Source organism: Nannobrachium achirus, assembly GCF_963921795.1.
Source record: "Nannobrachium achirus genome assembly, chromosome: 12".
NCBI classification, from domain to species: Eukaryota; Metazoa; Chordata; class Actinopteri; order Myctophiformes; family Myctophidae; genus Nannobrachium; species Nannobrachium achirus.
Genome location: NC_137832.1, coordinates 33,814,206 through 33,831,872, shown reverse-complemented (window position 1 = coordinate 33,831,872; position 17,667 = coordinate 33,814,206). Strand labels below are relative to the sequence as shown.

The 17,667-nt window shown below is 43.4% G+C and overlaps 1 protein-coding gene across 3 annotated transcripts in view; it reads right to left on the bottom strand.

The window, feature by feature from the left end:
- The window catches only part of ebf2 (EBF transcription factor 2), a gene marked incomplete at both ends in the record, with an annotated part of 35,112 nt that extends 19,303 nt beyond the window's left edge, over window positions 1-15,809 (bottom strand). For 2 of the 3 annotated variants that reach the window (XM_080739130.1, XM_080739129.1), the window contains 6 exons: window positions 6,460-6,528; window positions 8,375-8,448; window positions 8,566-8,621; window positions 10,937-11,000; window positions 13,399-13,555; window positions 15,679-15,809. In XM_080739130.1, the coding sequence (XP_080595256.1) occupies window positions 6,460-6,528; window positions 8,375-8,448; window positions 8,566-8,621; window positions 10,937-11,000; window positions 13,399-13,555; window positions 15,679-15,809 (551 nt within the window). The remainder of the gene's footprint in view (window positions 1-6,459; window positions 6,529-8,374; window positions 8,449-8,565; window positions 8,622-10,936; window positions 11,001-13,398; window positions 13,556-15,678) is intronic. The other variant, XM_080739131.1, reaches the window with a different exon arrangement.
- Window positions 15,810-17,667: the final 1,858 nt, after the last annotated feature.

Here is a 17,667-nt window from a genome sequence, read left to right as displayed (position 1 = left end):
CAGGGGGCAAGGAGTTCAACTCAGCAGCTGAATGAGAGTCAGACACTGGGATTATGAGAAACAAGCTCCCAAACTGACAGTGTTGTCTCATACATAAAACTCTCATGTGCATATGATGACATAACAGGGCTGTTTGGCAGCAATACCGCAACATTCATCTGGGAAAGGGAAGGAATTCGACCCCTCGCACAGTCCAAAAAGATCTTGCCGTCCTTATTCCTTTGGACGATAGTTTAATGTTGTTTTCCCAAAGCCTTTGCGAGTTTTCCTGTGGGGTGGGGGAGTTTGGTGTTGGAGACACAGGAGAGTGGTGGTTCCCCACCATTAGAATTACAAGGAGGAGTTATCTGGCTCGCCACAGGGATCGGGGGGATAAGTCAACATAACTTAAAGCTCAACAAGTACGACAGCGCAGTGCTCAACACTGGGCCCAGATGTTAGAGGAATATAAATGCACAATGCAAACACTTTCTATAAATCCAAGGGCTGACAAAGGTTGAGACTGACACACTTTAGATGAGCCATTCTCATCCTTTTTAATTTCAAAGACCCCCAGTTTGATTGGAATTAGGCCACGGACTCCCTTTTGATATGAATTTTATCTCTTTGGACCCCAATGTACACTGTAAAATCCTCTGTGTTGATTTAACTCTCCATTTGGTTCCTAAATATCACCCATTTAGCTGGGAACCCCCTGGCTGGAACCCCTCAAGGACCCCTGCTGGGGGTCCCCAGACTCAATGTTGAGAACCAGTGCTGTAGATAGCAAACTGTGACATACAGGCATGATACGTGATAGCGGCTGAAACCCGGCATTCGGATACAAATTTAACAAATGATACCTGAACGGTTTATTGTCAAATGGTCCAGACAGTGTAAATCCGTAAAGACCCATAAAGAAGGCTGCAGTTTTACTGTGCCAACGGGAAGACAGTGATGTGTGATGTGATGTCACTCACTGTGATGTGTGTGCGCACACACACACACACAAACACGCACGCGCACACACACACACACACACGCACGCACGCACGCACGCACGCACGCACGCACGCACGCACGCACGCACGCACGCACGAACACACACACACACACACACACACACACACACACACACACACACACACACACACACACACACACACACACATGCAGTACAGTGTAACAATAAAGTAAGTATACTGTATTGTTACACTGTACAATTTATTTTATGAGAACAACATCCTTGGCCTTATGGATATAGAATTAACATAACCATAATCACTATTGAAATGAGGGCTTTAGTGAATGAGCAGATAGATCTGTTAGTAAATTAAAACCTTGCTTAACAGAGATTGATTGAGATTCATAAATAGCTCTCTGTCGCTACGATGACAAAGATAAGAAACAAACCTATGATACTTGCATAACTAGAAGCAAGACTACAGATCAATATTGCCCACAACCTAAGATTAAGAGAAATGGATTCCTCTTTAGAACCGAGTATCTGAAGTCAGGCCATCGCCTGAGAGCACTAATCATTGTTCAAACAGTAGGGTTTACCACTTTACCATCAACCCCGCCGCTAAAATTAGCCTTGTAGGTCATACTGTATAAACACTGGTAAAATCACACACACACGCGCGCGCGCGCGCACACACACACACACATGCGTGTGCGCGCGTTCATGTGTGTAGTCCTATATACAGTATATACGTATATATATGTATCTGAATCATCACAAAGGAAAGCTTTATGTATGTTTGTGAGTTTCTCGACCATTTAGAATGGGGGGGGGGGATAGCCATATTGATGACATTGGAAAATTCTCATTGATTATTCCTCTTTTCTCTGAGCACTGGCTTGTTAAGAAAGACCCCTCTTAGAAACACGATCAATTAGTGAGATAGTGCTTGCCATTGATCTGTGCCCCCCCTTCCCTCCCTGTAAGGTTCCTGCCTTACCATGGATCCCTCCCACCTCTCCTTATGACCAACTATTGATCTCAGCTTTCTAGCCAAATATAAAAGCATGCTGCTACACTGAGGACTGGCTCCAACGCACCACATCTGCCATTCCTACAAAAACTAATACTAATACTGACATCTGCCTGTCTCCATTGTAAAGTCACTTGTAAATACAGAGGCCAGCTTAGGCCAGGACTCATATAGTTTCTTATAGGTCAGAGGTCAGCATGGCAGTAATACCACCATTACTAGACCTATCTGTGTGGATATTGAGGAAAACTCTTCAGGGTCGACTAGAGGTTGTTGTCTTTCCAGTACTAAAAGACAGAGTATCAGAAACACCAAAATATCAGCATCATTTTTTTTAAAGTTACCCGGTTTGCCAGGCAGTCAAGAAAGCTATTAATAGGGGCGCCTGCTGGCCTACTGGTCCAGGCGCATACCAGATACTATAGGCTATGATGCCTGGCGGCGTCGCCGGTTTGATTCCCGATCCGGACGACATTTGCCGCATGTCACTCCCCATCTCTCTCCCCGTTTCCTGTCAGTCTACTGTCCTATCATCACTAAAGGCATAAAAGCCCAAAAAGAAAATCTTTATATATATATATATATATATATATATACCGGTATATTAAAAGTAAAGACCTAAATGGACTTATTAAGTATCCATTTTGGTTCCATTTGCATTCTCTTTGGAATTAAATTAACACAGAGGATTTAGCTGTATGTCTATGATAACAAAACTATAATAATGCATTGTATAATACTCTTCCAGGAGCAGGAAACACTTGAAGATAGTTAGTGAGGATTTATGATGACAAGCAAAACCAGAGTAAATAAATCAATGGATCAATGAATCAATCTATCGCTCAATCAACCAACCAATCAGTGAGCTAGCCAGTCCATCCATCAAAGATAAGTGATGTCCTCCAAAGCAGTGGTTCTCAACCCCTGGGGGGTCCCCACATTATTTTTGGGGGGTCCCCAGATGATTAAATTAATGTGGAATATTGTTTTCTTACTCAACAGTAAACAAGCCAACATAAGGTTTAAGTGTATAGAGGGTATCTGCATACCTCTAAAATGACAAATTAAACATTGGCCAAATTGTGAAATGTTAGAGGCAGAAATTGTGAAAATAGCCGATCTATATGCTCACAACGCCTCGCAACACAAGGCGTTGTGAGCATGTAGACCTGCTATTTTCACAATTGAACCGTATTATACAAAATGTAATGCCTCAACTCTTAGAGCTTGTCAGGGTGGGGGGGTCCCCAGTTAAAATATGATTATTTTGGGGGTCGTGGCCTGAAAAGTTTGAGAACCACTGCTCCAAAGAAGGAAGTCCTACCAGGACCATGAGTAAAAATAAATAAATAAAATAAAATAAAATAAAAAGAACAACTTCAAAACAAGACGCCGACCCAGGAGCCAATGAGATGTCAGACAGGGTGAACCCATCCCACAGCAACACATGGGCAACTTAAAAAGTCATCTCTCTGTCAACGAGCGCCCTTGCCTCCCTTCAACCCCTCCACCCCTTCCCAACGGATCAGCTGTGATCTCCTCGCTCCCCTTTCACTCAAATCAGGATTAGGGAGAAGGGGGGAGCGTAGCAGAAGGAGAAGGAGGGGCGGGAGGGGTGGGGGGGAGGGGGGGGGCCTGCAAACCGAAACAATATGGAAAGGAGATTAGAAAAGAGGGGGTTTGGGCCGTTTGGGGAATTGCAAACTCCCATGTGCTTGGGTAGGTGTCCTAATGACACTGCCTAATTATTGCAAAATTAGACAGGCTAAGAGAGAGGGAGGGAGGAGAGGGGAGGGAGAGAGGGCATTGGAGGAGAGGTTGGCAACGTGAAGGAGAGGGGATAGAGAAGAGGAATAAGGAAATACAGGGTAAGAAAGGTAACGCTTCATTTATGTCATCGTACGGTGGTGTCATGCACCGGAAATAGCAGATCCACGATCTCACAAAAGGTCGACGCGTTGTGCTCTTGTAAATAGCCAATCTCTATTTTTGGCGTGCGACATGTAGTACAGCAAAGTCTAAGTCACGCTTAAACATGCACTAACAGGAGTATGAGGAGGACAGCCATATACTGTAGGTGAACTAAAAAGACAGCTTAGGGTTGAGAATAAGAGGGAAAATGGAGAGAGGGAGGAAGAAAGGAATAGAAAGTGATGTCTGGGCAGTAGGAGCGGGTGGGCCCCAGTGCACTGCATGTTAATTGGAGAACAGGTGTTGGGGCTGGGAGCAGGAGGCTGATTACTGCAGCCACAGAAACAGACTGTCTCCTCCACACACACACACACACACACACACACACACACACACACACACACACACACACACACACACACACACACACACACACACACACACACACACACGCACACGCACGGCAACACACGCGCGCGCATACGTACGTACATACACGCGAGCACGCACGCACGCAAGCACGCACGCAAGTACACTCTCGCACACACACATGAATAATTTAGTGACTGGGGGAAAAGGTCAGTTCAGGGGTCACAGAGACACATATAGACAATCTCACATATAGCCATACATATAAATAAACATACCGTAGGTGGAACCCCCACATACAAAAAATAAACAGAGATACAAAGATGTTCAATCCATGAAACATTTTTGCTCCGGGTAATGCACTTGTGTATACATGCATGGAAACAACCAGTATGAAAAAGCACATGGAGGAGGATTGGTGGCACGAAAGGACACAGTGTGCCACAGCGCAACAAAATTCCTCTCGGCTTATCACAAATTAGCTGGCTGCTAAAAGGCTGGCTCCCTAAGGGGAGGACTCCTTGGGCCCTGGCAGCAGGGAGAAGCCTCCACTGGGAAGGGATATGCCCAGTGTGATTAGTGAGTACAGTAGGTCAATGATTCCTTTTATCAATCCTTCCAGCCACAACATCAGCCTGCATCAGCCAGTCACACCAGGATAAATAGAGCCCCGCGCTGCCCTGTCCTCAGTAGCCCGGTGCACCAGAACTCATGAAGTGATTTCCAAAGAGGTTATAGAAGTAGAAGCAGGGTGATGGTAGGTGGGTGGGTGGGAGGAGGGTTTTGATGGACATTGGGAAAGTAATGTGCTAAATGAGAAAAGCAGCTGTTCCGAAGGCATTCTGGGAAAGTCCAAAAGACAACAGTCCCGATTTTTCCGTTATATGAAAACTATCTTCAGCAGAGATCCTCTGAGACACACTGTCAACAGCCAGCCAGCTTGAACCGAACAGAACGAGAGCGAGAGAGAGAGAGAGAGAGAGAGAGAGAGAGAGAGAGAGAGAGAGAGAGAGAGAATCATAGAGGCAGAAATACTGAAAAGAGAATGGATTCCATTCGAAAACGAGTTTTCTGGACGGACAAATGGAAGGAGGGAAGGTGCATGGGGGAGGGAGAGAGGTGAAGCAGGAAAGAGGAAACGAGGAAGAGTGAGGGAAAAGTAAAAGGTGATGAAGGCTGAACAGATGACATCACAGGCAAAGTATTTTACACCGGGTCTGTGTGAACATTCATCACGGCGGTTAATGCTGGACAGACCACTGTGAGATCTCCAAAATCCCAGGGACGTGGAGGCCCTCACACACGTCGATTATGGCAACGGTCACCCTCTCTAAAAGCCTGATAACTGACTGTCAGGAGGAACATTTACTACACATGTGAGCCCTCACACTCAGCATGCTAGACCCTCCACATGCTCCTATATGCTCAGAATATGTACGCTTTTTTGCTTTATTTTTTTGGTGGTCCACAAGATGAGTGACCGGAATTAAAAGATTGCAAACAGAGATAGATGGAGTGAGAAGATAGAGTGTAACCGTGTAACTGAAACCAGACTTGTACTGTACCTGTAGCATGCATTGATACTATGATGTAGGAATGCTGACTGATAAGGACCCTACATTAATTTTTTTTGTGAAGTAGACATAAGCACAAGACACGTGCACAAGCATGCACACAAGCACATACCGGTACACACGCACGCACGCACGCACGCACGCACGCACACACACAAAACAGGTTTTTAAACATCAGTAAACAGTAACATAACTGTAGACACCTATCCCCCCACGCACACACACCGCCATTAACCTTCACGAATAGAAAGTACATTGACATTCAGTCGTTTCTTTCTATAACTCCGCTGCTCTCTTCACAAGGGCCTCTGTCTTTACTGGCAATAAAACCAACGGCTGATTTGAGACATCTCATCACAGGAACAAGAAGTTCTGGGTCTCTGCCTTCACTCTAAACCATAATCTCTCTCTCTCTCTCTCTCTCTCTCTCTCTCTCTCACTCCTTTTCTTACTTGTTCTCCCTTATTTCCCTGTATGTTAACGGTATGTATAGGAGTCACTTGTGGGTATGTGCGCAAAAACATCTCAGAGGTAATGTGTGTGTTAGCCCATGTGTGCATGCTGTGTGTTGTTTTTATAAAGGTGTTTATAGGTGAGTGGCACTTTTGATTGTTGATTTTTGTGTTTACCTGTCAATGATGACCGGGTCAGAGGGCGTCTCGTTGCGGTTTCCACAACTTTTCTTCTCACAACAGCGGCTAATTAAACAGAGACAGAAAACAAGACAAGTCAGTGAAAAAGGCAAAAATGGAGAAGTGGGCCCATCATTTGTCTGGCCCATCTACACACACACACACACACTCACACACGCACGCACGCACACACAGGCCCAGACTCTGCGTTTCTGCCGTCGGCGGAGATCCAGGAGCCACACAAAGGAAGCAGGAGAGGGGAGGGGAAGAACAGACAAAAGAATAAAAGAAAGAGGGAGAAAAGGTACAACAACACACCCTACAAACAGTGAGAGACCATTCACAAGTGAAAAGCCAGCCAGGCAATCTGTCACATTGATTTCAGAATCAAACTCAACCCCCACTCTACCCCACTGCGCTCGCTCACACACACACACGCACACACACACACACACACACACACACACACACACACACACACACACACACACACACACACACACACGCACACACACACACACACACACACACACACACACACACACACACACACACACGCACACACGCATCTCTCAACATCCTACAATTCGTCAGCAGTCCTGTCCGAGGATCCTGCTGGCCAACCAGCCGCCCCCCCCACCCCCTCCCAAGTCCCCTGCATAACAAAAGTGCCCCCACCCCTAACCATCTGCCACCCCTACACCTCGCCTCACCCCTCTCGTGTCCCAGCTTGGCCCTGCCCTGCCCCCCTACGCCCCCCTGTCAGACGGCCTCACTCCCCAGCTGTGACGCTTGCCCTCTGCCTTCTCGGCTCTGTTATTAGCCAGCTGTGAGTCACATTCGGGCATCTGCTGGCCGCACAATGGCAAAGCCTACTCTCAGTCTTAGCCCCTCTTCCCATGCCCCGGCCCCCTGTACTTTCCCCTGCTGCTGGCGTCAAGAGCCTGGGTCACTGCCCCACTTCCAGTCCACTCTCTCTGTCCACCCACACCTCACTTTTAAGCACTTTCAACCTGGTGTCCATACTTTTGGGCATGTCTATATGAGAACATTTTCAAAGATTTTTGCCAGAAAACAATTTATATATACAATCAATCAATCTATAATCTCTCTCTCTCTCTCTCTCTCTCTCTCTCTCTCTCTCTCTCTCTCTCTCTCTCTATATATATATATATATATATATATATATATATATATATATATATATATATATATATTGCTATTTATCGTACAATGGTGTACCGTATGTGTAAGGCTTAAGTAACAGGCTTAAATGTGTTGGATGCACGATAAGTAAGCCAAATTATGGACTATTAAATCAGTTCACAAGCTATTTTTTTTTCTTTCTTCCAAACACACTAATAAAAGGCTGTAAGATTGGAGTTGTGCCACAGCTTTTATCAGGGACAAAATCTTAACACAGTTCCTACACACTGTCAAGCATGGAGGGTGGGGGTTCGTAGGGGAGAGGAAGTGGAGTGTTCCCCCTAATGTGTGTCTGATAGTGACAGTCAGAGGAGGTCTGGCACCAAAGCTCCAGGCCAGAGTGGAGCTCCAGGAAGAAACAGGAGCTGGCCAGGGACATGCTGTGTTACAGCAGAAAGCAGCAGGGCTCTGCCACTGTAGCAACGACGATGACAGGCAGGCGAGACGTACAGTCCAAACCCAGTTTGGTTTCTGAACAGGAGGGCTCGGAGCGTTGCCCCAAAACCACATGTCAGACTCATTGAGACTAGCCAGAGTGATGGAGAGTAATGGATACTTGGAGTTTGTGTGTGCATGTGTGCGTGTGTGCGTGTGTGCGTGTGCGTGTGTGTGTGTGTGTGTGTGTGTGTGTGTGTGTGTGTGTGTGTGTGTGTGTGCGTGTGCGTGTGCGTGTGTGTGTGTGTGTGTGTGTGCACTGGTGACTCACCTACACATGACCTCATGTGTGAGCAGAACTCTGCACATTTCTGGATTCTTGTTCTGTCCCTCATACGCTATGGGCTGAGAAAGGAGGAGAAATGAGAAATGGGAGCGATTAGATTTCATGCACAATCAATCAAACGCTGGTTAAGTACACGAAGTTCAGATGCCCTCATGAAGACTAACAGAGAAACTAACCTGTTTAGTGACAGAGTCAATAAGTCGTGCATAAAGATCCTGTTCTGTGCGAACCCCTGCACAAAGACATAGGAATAAAAAAAAATATGGTTAGTTGTTATAATGATGAACTAACTGTTCAACTACTATACTGCCTCTAAAGCTTATCAGAAATAAAATATAAAAACATTAAAGAAATACTTTTAAGATTCCTTACTTTTGGATATGACTATCTATAATAAGACTTCTACACTGAGACATGACCAACAATGTATTGTTGTACATTTATCTAAATATTATTGTGGTTGCTATAGGCAACACTATAGTTCACTATATTTTTATATAGTGAACTATACAAATATAGTGAACTATACAAAGTGAACCTGCTTTTTGTAAACTTTTTGACTGATGTTATATGGGGTTGTAAGTCTGATACCCTGGAATATGGGCCTGTGTGATTGGACAATATAATGTCCTATCAGACAGGAGTGACATAACAATATGTAGAAAATGGCAAGACGTAATTAATCAAGAACAGAACTTTCTAGTATAAACACATGAATTACAATCACAATATTTATATAAATGGTAAGACAGAATTCATCAGGAACAGTACACATTTCTTCCCCAGTGGATTGCTTGCGATTTGCGTCAGTGCAACCACAATTGCAATTTCCCAGAATTGCGCCTTTCAAGTTATTTGTTTCTTTTATACAGGCTACATATAAAATAAACTGAAAACGGAAACAAGATACATATATAAATAAAGAAGAGTGCACAATAATAACAAAAACAACAACGACAATAATAGTAGTATATCACAGTAAAAGTATAAAACTCAGATGGGAAAGGAAGCAGGACGTTTTCTCACAAAAGCACTGGACCCTGTCCACCCAAACACTGGGGGATTAAACTGGTATGCAGTTCAGATTTTGTCTTTGAGGGTTTCTGGGGGAATTTAAAGTCATTTGATGTCTGAATGATTATTATTAGTCATGCTCTGGCTCAAAGCCCAAATGTAGAATCTACAGTAATTCTCATAAAACTGTCAAACTGTCCTTTCACTGTGGCTCTCTTCCTGTGCTTAACTCCACAGACCCTGACTGCCAGGAGCCTATACAGTTACACCCCAGCAATATCACTTGTTTATCACATAGTCTGAACTGAAGGGACATTTTCGGTAGTGACAACTGTACTTTGAGATGAGTTAAACTCAGAGAGGCTTTGTTTCTCATACGTTTAACAAATTCCTCATCCTGGGCTGAATGCAGAGAGGCGTGTAACGCATCACTTTCTGAAGTGCAAGATGCTTTATTAGTACTTTTTTATGGTGTAGAAGGCAGTGCTTTTAAAAATGTGTTCCTCTCATCAAAGTCTCGATCAAGATGCCTTTGATATGGCTTGAGGGAAAGGGGGTGAGACGGGGGGGTACAGAAGAAATGCTGTGCTGCACATATGTTTGTGTGTGTGTGTGTGTGTGTGTGTGTGTGTGTGTGTGTGTGTGTGTGTGTGTGTGTGTGTGTGTGAGTGTGTGTGTGTGTGTGCGTGCGTGCGTGCGTGCGTGCGTGCGTGCGTGCGTGCGTGCGTGCGTGCGTGTGTGTCTGTGTGTGTATATGTGCGTAGATTCATTCTTTCGTGCATGTGTGAGTGCCTGCATGCGTGTTGAGGGGGTTTGAGGGGGTTGCTGTGGAACACGTCTTTTATCTTCTCTCCCATGGGTGCCACAGCGATGGCAGAGCAGGGGCAGCAGTGGCTCATGGGAACCAAACCTCTCTCTCTGTATCTCCTATGTGATGTTGAAGCACCACGGGGGGCACAAAATGTACCTAATTTCCCTACATAATATGTGCCCGGAAGTGGCTTCTTTCATACTGTTGTGCAGATTCAACGATCAAATGATGAGTGAGTGAAACACTATAATTTACAAGCATCCTATAGGGAAGTGAAACGAGGGTACCGGTACCTGTCCCTGAGAGGTGAATGGAGACAGGGGTGCATGCACACAAGTAAGAATGTTTTACAATTGCCAATGATACAAACATTAGAGTCTAGATACTGGATAATCTCATTGAACATCATCTGAAAGGCCACAGATGCACTGATTCTCAAAAAAATAAAAAAAATTCAAGGACCCCCAATTTGATATGCATTAAGCCACAGGCTTAATCCATTTGTACACTCTTTGATACAGACCTGTAATGGTCAATTTTGTTCCTAACTGTCAATCATTTAGCTGGGACCCTTGGGGGACCACCAGAGGAGGTTACATGGGAGTTCCAAGGACCCTTGTTGGTCCCCAGTCCATACGATAATACAATCAGTATCAGTATACAATCAACAAGTACGCTCTCCTCAAAGGCACTTGATGGTTTGGTCGTGTGCAGTTTCTTACCATTGCTGTAGAGGAGCTGTAACTTGTAGTGAGTGCCGTTGTTGGTCTTTTCTCCCGTCTGCTCCTTGGAAGTGAAGGACAAAGACAGAGAGATGCGGAGCATCCAGTTAAGCACTTTTGGGGGCACCGTCATATACTAGTACTACTGGGTCTCCCAAGCACAGTTAAGCATGGTCAGAGTTCCATAATCCTTCGGCTTGCCCTTCCTTTGGAGCAGCATCGAGAACAGAGACCCGTAGGCTAGTCTCAAAGCCCATTTGGGAACTAACATTGTGTTCATGAGCCGCGTGCTTAACTTTGAATTGGTTGCCCTTTTAAGAGGTTGAACTGTTGTGTGTATCATGTCATCCTAAAGCTCCATGATCAAATACGGTTTTCTTCTCTGCTGCCAACAAGTTTTAAACCTATGCATGTGTGAATGTTTGCGCGCACGTGCTCACCCGCGCCCGTGTGTGTGTGTGTGTGTGTGTGTGTGTGTGTGTGTGTGTGTGTGTGTGTGTGTGTGTGTGTGTGTGTGTGTGTGTGTGTGTGTGTGTGTGTGTATGTCGAATGTTTTTTCGCGAGTGGAAAGTACTGTACTGTGAGAGTGAGCAGCAGTCGACCTTGACGGAGAAACTTCCTTTCCTCCATCCCTCCTTCCCCTAGGCTCTCCACTACCATCTCTCTCTCTCTCTCTCTCTCTCTCTCTCTCTCATCCCCCCTTTCTTTCTCTTTCTCTACCTCTACTGGTCTTTCTCTAAGTGGTCTCAGAGGAATGCTCTCTGGTCCAATAACCCAGGAGGCCAGCATCATAGAGAAGAGAAAGAGAAAGAGGGAGAAAAGAAAGCGTAAGGATGAGGGGCGGTGGGGGGTGTAAAGAAACTAAGAGCTAAGCAGACAGTTGCAAGACCAAAGTAAGTGAGCACAGTAAGAAAGACGAGCATAAGCAAGAAAGTACCGGAGATATCAAAACTTAATATCAAGAGAGATGCTATTAAGAGTTTAATGTCAAAACAGACGGAAATGCAGCGAAGAGACTGAAAGTGTGTTTCGTATTAAATACAAAGAGTGTATATTTAACACCGAAAGTGTAAAGATTGATGCATAAACAGAGGACACGTACTTTCCCCTCACTCCTGCTCTACCTCAGCATAACAACAAAACAAAAACAGATGCCAGGGTAACCATGCAGAAAATGAACTCTGCTACATCCGTCATATACTCTACACTGGCCTGTGGCACAAGCGGTTGGGGGTGAGACTGGAGGGGGGGCACACTAGCATTTAGCCTTGGTATTAACACGGAGGCCCCCCCCCCCTCCATCCATCCATCCCCTCTCCTCTTCTGACAATCACAGTAAAACAAAACACAGTTTGAACTTCAGTCTGAGGGGCTCTGCCCTCTTGTTTCTCTCTGAGGGAAGAGCTGTTGGCAGTTTAGGATTTTCACGCCACCCCCCCACCCTGCCACATTCTGACCACAAGGCAAAAATATCCATCAACACTCGACACAAGGCTCCCACCCTGAGCAGCCCTGTCTCTCTCTCTCTCTCTCTCTCTCTCTCTCTCTCTCTCTCTCTGATTCTCAGGATTCCAACGAACACCTTTCCTTATTTTGGCCTGCCGTCCGACTGGAGGAATTCAGTTGGCTCCCCCTCTTAGCAATATTTGCAGCAGTGGGGGTTGGGTGGGGGGGCATGAAAGGAAGCGACTTTGATGATTAGTTCACTGTATAACTTAAAAAGAGCAAGCTTAATTTGCATTAAAAAATAGAAAGAAAAAAAGTAGTGATGTAGTGATGTCCTCCTAATGAGGCAAGCTGCTAATTAGTCATTAAGTATTCCTTTTCAATCCCACATGATCAGCTTATTGAGGGTGCAGCTTGTGTAAACATGTAGCCGTCAGCTGTTCAATATGCTTGGTTTTATTAGGATGTGTGAGTTCAAGTTCTGCACCTGGTTGTAGGATGCATGCAGCTTCCGCAGTCAAATTGTAAAAATGGGCCCTTGCAGGTCTATTTCTACACTTGCAGAGTTAAATTAACACACAGGATTTTAGTTTAAGGCTGTCTATCAACAAAATTCCAGAAAAGGAGGACTCTTTTACGTTGTCATAATCAAAGACTTTTGAATTTAGTATATAATATATATTTAGAATATATATTTAGTATCAACCTAACAGTATATCCTCAACATTATAAACCTGGGCCATTTTTACACTTTGTAAGCGTTAAATGAACACTCCGGATGTGAGAAGAACAGTAGGGCATGTACTGTACGCAGTTACAGTATGTGTGTACATATGGTACGTCTTTTTAGAAATGTGCACATGCGACTCCCTATACCCTCCTTCAAAATCATCATAAAAGAGTACAAACTGTTAATAAAGTATAACATCCACACACCCACAAACGCGCGCGCGCACACACACACACGCGCGCAGACAGACACAAACACAAACACAAACACACACACCACACCACACCTTGTCATGTTCAACAAAGTCCACAAAGGCGGTCCTCTCCACTTCTACAGGCTGGCCATGTCTGTCATAGAGAGCCAGAACGAAGTGGAAGAAGTTGGATTTCCGCAGGTTGGAGGGCGGCTGCTTCTCAAAGTGAGCTCTGGACAGGGCTACTCCACTGAGGACACACAGAAGGAAACAGACGATCAAACATCAAGCATTTGAACTTTGTGGTACACAGTAGTGTTCATTCAATTCTGAGAGTGTACAAACGGATAAATCAACACTGAAGATTTTTTTTTCTTTTCTGTGATTACATTGAAATGCAATCCATTGCTAATACAAACAGAGACAGGAAGGCCTTGTGATAATTATCTTTTACGCACTTGTTTCTCAGCATGAAAAAGTACACTTTCTGACATAATTTTCCTACACGCTCAATTGGTGGACGCTCAATTGGTGGACTTTTAATTAACTGAATGTTTTCCAAAAGATCTCAAAATAAAGATGTAGCCCATATAGGCTTTTTATGATGAATGAAAAATCACGAAATAAATAAATAAATAAATACTGTTAAGTTAATTCATTACACACACAATATATGTTTGCTTTCCTGAGCCTTTGATGAAAAATAATTGTAGCCTGGTGGGGATTTGTCTCTTTACAGTGGTAGGCCTAATAGCCTACCGGCTATGAAATTCCCTTCACAAAATTAATGTTAACAGTTATGCTTGGAACAGCCTAGTAGCCTATATGTCTATAGATGATACAGACATCATGGTGTTAGTAGCAGAACTAATGAATGGGCATTTCAAAGTTTGATTGACTAGTAAGGGCCTCCAACATGTGACTGTCAATAAAGGTTGCCTCATGAAATACTGTCACATTTAAAACAATTGGTAAATCATGATTGTTATGAATAATCATGATAATTCATAAATTATCAAAATATATATTTACTTGAATTTAAAATTACATGATTTTTAGACCATAAAATAGTCATTGAGCAACAGAAAAGCACATATTTCTTTCGAATAGCAGTCAGTGGCATTCAGACAGTTACAAAGAAAATAACTATACAGGAAAGTATAGTTAATTTAAAAAACGCAGGCTTAAAAATGCTATAAAAGACCTTCAGATCCTGGAGACCAGGATGTTTAGCTCTCAAACGCACAGATAAATAAATGAGCAGTAGGCCTGCTCTGCAGGGAAACCTAAAGCTTACTTTTATTTACATATATCATAGGAGGATCTGGATATTTGTTTTCAAGGTAATTAAACCTGCATGCTCAGATTTTGCCTGACATCTGGATGTGTAGCTCTGATAAGCCTACAATAAACTGAACCCAGAAAGAATTTATTTAACCCTTTTCCCCTGGAAAAAATAAATCAAAATAGTTTTGAATCCCATTTAAAATATCCATTAAACGAAAGCCTATAGATAAATATCATAAATAACTGTTTTGAGTTATTCTGTTTGTAAGACTAACTCAAACTCCATTAAGGAATGAGGCTAATTCCTTGAAGTAAAACATTAAAAATACAAATATTGATCTACAACTAATCGAATCTCTCTAAATGCCAGGCACAATAATTATGTCAAGAAGCAATTTGGGTCTGAAATTGTAATACAGCAAAAATAAAAAGTTAAAACAAACAGGGGCAAAACACCTTTACTTTATATTTTGTATTCGTTTTTCGTCATTATTAGCCACTGAAAATGTAAACGATTTTAATGTAGGTTGCTCTCGTTCAAAATGTAATTTAATTAGGCAACGATCTAATTTGAAATGTTTTGTTATGTTCTGGCGTCAAATGTCATGTCGTCTAATTCAATCCTACTGTGGTATTACTTTTTGCTTGCTCTCCTGTCATCCTGTTATATTTGTTTGGGGTTTTCTTGACATTTTGACAGCCCACACGACCTTAGGAGTTATACTGATGCACACTTTCCAATGATATGTCTACAGTAGGCCTACATGTTTTATACGCGAACCTTTCCTGTCATTCTTGTAGCCTATATCACATTTGAAGAATAAGTTACAAAAGTTTGGGATGAAAGGTTTTAAAGAAGACTAGGGTCATATTTTGCAACAAGTAGCCTGTCGGTGCATTTGTATGATCCAAACACAAACCTATTTTTGTTGGTGCTTATTAATTTAGGTCGGGACAAACACTTATTAGCCTATAGGTCTATACCGTCTACTGGACACAAAATGTTAAAATCTGATTGCAGGCATAGCGGGAAATTGGCCAATATCCGAAAGACAATTAGCAGAGGTGGTTTCTTCTATACTTTACCTTTGCGCTGCTACGTTGGCATCCACAACTCCGACGTTACGCACCCACGACCGAACCGGATCCATGTCGTCAAGTGTTCTCTCTTTTAATCCACTAACGTCTCGTATCAGATGCTCCTGGATCCCGAACATTTAAGCCCTATAGGTTAAACCAATGGATGCACTTTGTTAATCTTCACAAGTTGGGCAGCTATAAAGCAGAGCCCCTTCAGTGCGCTGCGCTGCAAGAGCGCGTGCAAGAAAGATGATTTCAGAGCAGCTGACCTATAAAAAAATACCAAATAACCAGCGTTTTAGATTTATCTCTGGTATCCTTTGGCTCGTATTCAAGCCTTTTCAAGGCTGGAATGGTGGTGATAATAGGTATATTCCTCCGCTGACTGAAATCATTGTCCAAGCGCAATATCCAGCTCAGTTCGAGCCCAGATGATCACCTGTTCGGCGGACACAAAACTCTTCGACACGTTTTAGCGAGTCTATCACAAAATATCCCCAAACTGTTAAACTTGTGCAGCCTAAGGTCATGAGTAAACCGAACCAAAACACGCGAGTTGGATCTCAGGGCCAGTGAGCTTGTAATGAACCACTGTCTTGAAGCATGAATGAGACTCTCTGCCGGGATAGTGTATGGAGGAGGGGCCACGGTGCCAGATGAGGCACCGCTCGTTGAAATGGATGCTCTCATTGGTGTAAAGTGCATCCGTTGTTTGGACTATTGCCAGATTTAGTGACCAACCAGCAATAACTTTCCTATAGCTCCTCAAACTTTTCTCACATTAAGGCTGTTATAGGGCAGCTTAAGGGACACTTTAATACAACATTTGGTCAATATGATAAATATTTCGCAATGTGTATGCATTAATCCAGTGATTTTTTTCTTTTCTTTTTTTTCCTTTTTTCTTTTATTTCAAGATCCATTATTTATTCGGCATTTGAGCCACTGACCACCACATTTGATCTCAGGCCTAAAACTTGGAATATCTTGGATAAGATTTTGTCTACAATTCCATGCTATTGATATAGGAGGGATTGATGCAAAATAACAATTCTTCTACATTCTCTAATTGTGTAAACGTCTTGTAAATTAAGTAATTCGGATGTTTAACAATAATTTAACTCAAATGAAACCACATTTTTACACTCTCAAGAGTTAAAGAATGCCTATAAGGGTCCTTTGGTTACCAACTCTCCATCATTTAGCTGGGGGCAGCCTGGAATCTCTCCAATTAAGGACCACTGCATTGATCTAAAAGCAACATGTACAAACAAATGTATATAATGATGGTGCATGTGCTTTGCAATCACCGTGCGTAATGCTCACATGATGCAGAGAATGTGTAGAGGGGGGGAGCACGGGCAGATATAATGTTGTACCATATAGGTCTATATTTTTTGCTGTTTACGTCAATGCTGACAATGATAGTCCTACCATTGCCTGCGTTTATTACACCCTTATGAGCTTGCAACAATATAGCCTTAATGGAATTAAAGTACAGGCCTAGATTAGAGGCCTATTTTGCTTGGAAACGTCTCAGCAGGACAACTTGTATTTAGTTGCACTGAGGCGTTTAAGTTTTGTGAAAATCCTAGTTTGGTTTGGTGGTTATATAGCCTAGGAGGCCTACATGGTTTATCCTCCTGCTCTTTTATGAAGTGCGCTGGCGGCAGCTTGGCCGTCTGCTCTCCACGAACAATGCGCGTGCAGTGATTGAACTGCGTGATTCCACTGAGGAGGAGGCATCCAATCAGTGTCACGCTGCTACAATGGACGTCTGCTGCATCCATCAATCTCCGCCGGCACACAGCGGTACCGCCATCTGATTGGCTCGCATGCCTCAGCCTGACAGGGTCAAAAATTATATCAACAAACCAGACTGTCGTTACGGGCAAAATTCAAACTGGCCAATGATGACATTATTATTATTATTATTGTCGTCCCAATAACCCTGCAGGCTATTAAGGGCCTTATGTTTTATTATAATGCTATGAA